This window comes from Musca vetustissima, unplaced genomic scaffold (assembly GCF_032173495.1).
Source record: "Musca vetustissima isolate MV318-11 ecotype Yass unplaced genomic scaffold, APGP_CSIRO_Mvet_v1 utg10834, whole genome shotgun sequence".
Classification (NCBI taxonomy): domain Eukaryota; kingdom Metazoa; phylum Arthropoda; class Insecta; order Diptera; family Muscidae; genus Musca; species Musca vetustissima.
In genome coordinates this window covers 108,708-112,065 of record NW_026877672.1, presented here as the reverse complement: position 1 = coordinate 112,065, position 3,358 = coordinate 108,708, and the positions used below count along the sequence as shown (strand labels likewise).

The following is a 3,358-nucleotide window of genomic DNA, read 5'->3' as shown; positions in this document are numbered from 1 at the left end:
CTCAAACAAGGCGTGGATTTTTTAAAGAAAACTTTTTCAGGGACTCAAACAAGGCGTGGATTTTTTAAAGAATAATTTTTCAGGGACTCAAACCAGGCATTGATTTTTTAAAGAATAATTTTTCAGGGACTCAAACAAGGCGTGGATTTTTTAAAGAATAATTCTTCAGGGACTCCAACAAGGCGTGGATTTTTTAAAGAATAATTTTCAGGGACTCCAACAAGGCGTGGATTTTTTAAAGAATAATTTTTCAGGGACTCAAACAAGGCGTGGAGTTTTTAAAGAATATTTTTCAGGGACTCATACAAGGCGTGTATTTTTTAAAGAATAATTTTTCAGGGACTCAAACAAGGCGTGGATTTTTTAAAGAATATTTTTTTCAGGGACTCAAACAAGGCGTGGATTTTTTAAAGAATATTTTTTCAACGACTCAAACAAGGCGTGGATTTTTTAAGGAATAATTTTTCAGGCACTCTAACAAGGCGTGGAGTTTTTAAAAAATAATTTTCAGGGACTCAAACAACGGCGTGGAGTTTTTAAAAAATAATTTTTCAGGGACTCAAACAACGGCGTGGATTTTTTAAAGAATATTTTTCAAGGATTCAAACAAGGCGTGGAATTTTTCAAGAATACTTTTTCAGGGACTCAAACAAGGCGTGGATTTTTTAAAGAATACTTTTTCAGGACTCAAACAAGGCGTGGAGTTTTTAAAGAATAATTTTTCAGGGACTCAAACAAGGCGTGGATTTTTTAAAGAAGACTTTTTCAGGACTCAAACAAGGCGTGGATTTTTTATGTGAAAACTACGACTAGAATATTGTAAATATTTTTTACGTACAATATTGATTTAATTAAATAATATTGACCTTTCGACATTTACATTCAAATTGCGAAAAGAAAACAAAACTTGTTGATTCAGATATTGAGAGATTAAGCACACAACCTGCATGTGAACTTGCAGCTCATAATGGACAATTTTGTGGTAAACCACAAAAATTGGACAAATAAACAAAACAAACCAATATCAACAACTTTTAAGGTTTCTTTCTGGCAAATACGAAACAAATCGATAGCAGACGGATTAGAGAAAACGACAAACTTTTTTTCTTCTTCTTTCTTGTTTTTCACAGTAATCCCCTCGCATAACACTATACAACGACATTGAAAATGTCAACGATATAATCGGCAAATGTCATAACATTGAACAAGGAAACAAGTGAAAGGTCTACTGTTGGACAAATGCGACTATAGGCGGCTCTATTGGTACCTTAAAAAGAAATGGAAAATACAATTTTAAAAATTCCTCGCCTTGTTTCAGTCCCTGAATTTTTTTTAATTAGCTACATGTTTGTGGAAAACATTTTTAAAAAAGTCACGCCTTGTTTGAGGCCCTTAAAAATATTTTTTAAAGAATCCATGCCTCGTTTGAATGCCTGAAAAAAATCCAAGCCTTGTATTACTTACGTAGCTGGCTCGAGACAGAACATTTTTTCCTTAGCCAAACTTAACAAAGATTTCCAGGCTCGTCGATCCTTTGCGCATTTTTTTTTTTAATTTCAAAGACCATATTTGGATGTCATCCTCCATTTGATCTTTCCATTGAAATCGTGGCCTTCCCTTTATGTGTGATCCATCAGTAGGCTTGCTTTTATATGCATTTTGAGCTGTATTTGCCATGTTTTACTGCAATAGTGACTTTAAAAAACGACTTAACCGACCATTGTACGAGTGTTACAAACAAACACCTCAACTACCCCACCGAGGCAGAGGTTATAACTGCACCAAAAAGAAAACTGAAAATAAAAAAAAAAACAAAACAATTATCAACAACAAATAAATCACTATAAAAATCGCATTTTTCTTACGGACATATTTTAGTTTTTTACCAGACATCGTTGAATTCGCATCTAAATCGACCGACTGCCACTGAAATCGGAATCCCATATAAAATCTGCTGAAAAAAACAAATTCAGGATTACTTACAAAATGGTCAATACAACAATGCAAGAATGGATGTCCAATGAAATGGAACGTTTATCCCTGAAATGGGAACGTTACAAACCAGCATGTTCCGGTTATAATCGTATACACTCGGTTCGTCTCTCGAAAAGTGTTACCCATATGCTCAACAATCCCCTGCCTGCAGAGGATCGTTTAGGTGGCAGTTCTTCATCATCAATGTCGTCGTCCATGCAACGAGGTGGTACAGCTCAAAGTTCCCAGGTCTTAAGTCGTTCGCCATCATCGTGGGAGGAAGTGTATCCTACAGTGCGAATTACCCGTCAAGACTCGGAGGGGGAGCGCAAGGATAGTGTACAGAAATTTGCCTATTATCGAAATTGTTCGACACGTGTAACGTAGGCAAATGGGTTGAGTTTTTGGAATAAGTAGTGCCTTTGTGAAATTTTGTTTATAACAAAAAACTTTTGAGTAAATTGGATTTTGCCATATTTTTAATGGCAAAGATAGTAAAGATGGCCTCCTTTGGTCAACATGAAATGGAGCAATGCATTTCAATTTTACTGATAATTGCAACTCCACCATGGCGTAGAATAATTTCTTATATTGTTTTCTATTTCTAAATATTATATATTTTTGTATTGAAAAAAGAGTATGAATTGATTGTGTCCCCGTAATAAGTTAAGCTGAAAAAATTTCGAATTAAAATAAACAAATAACGAAATATATTAATACAAATTATGTTTCAAGTAGAGAACATATTTGTTATAAACGAAAAAAAAAAATAAATTTAATTTGAACACAAAAAAAATATACGTACATACAGTTTTATGTTATTTTAAATAATTACAAAGAGAGGGTCGCTTAAAGAAAAAATATATATATTTGTGTTATATCTACACAGACCGATATAGTCTTATTAGTCTCTACACAGACCAATTGGGTCATTATACAGTTCTATAAAGACTCTTGTACGGTTGTTCCAAAAGCCGAGGTTAAAAACGATTTCCAAGTGCGTCGGTCTTGTGCGCAACTCATCCAATTTGAAAAGCCATTTTCCGAGATGTTGTCTTCTACTTGATCTTTCGACAACACTTTTATATGCCTTTTGAGTGGGGGAATCCTCATTCATTCTCATATCATGGCCTAGCCAACGTAGTCGCTGCAGCTCGACACTTTTGACTATGTCGACGTCCGAGAATAGATGATACAACTCATTGTTCATTCGACAGCGATATTCACCGTCGACACAGATCAGCCCATAGATCTTCCGGATAATTTTTTCTCTCAAACACTCCAAAAGCTGCATCCATACGACAGCTCGGGTAATATCAAAGTCTTGTAGAGTTTGAGTTTGGTCTAACGAGAGGTGGCCTTGTTTCTAAACTGCTTACTTAGA

General features: G+C 34.9%; 1 protein-coding gene across 1 annotated transcript; it reads left to right on the top strand.

Annotated features, from left to right (window-relative positions):
- The first annotated feature begins 1,965 nt into the window (after positions 1 to 1,965).
- On the top strand, positions 1,966 to 2,361 carry LOC133322349 (uncharacterized). The gene has a single exon (XM_061531346.1). The coding sequence runs from the start codon at positions 1,987 to 1,989 to the stop codon at positions 2,359 to 2,361; it is 375 nt and encodes a 124-aa protein (XP_061387330.1). The 5' UTR covers positions 1,966 to 1,986.
- The last annotated feature ends 997 nt before the right edge of the window (positions 2,362 to 3,358 follow it).

Excerpts from the sequence above, each read along its gene's own strand:
- LOC133322349 (XM_061531346.1), top strand. The coding sequence starts at position 1,987 with ATGGTCAATACAACAATGCAAGAATGGATGTCCAATGAAATGGAACGT.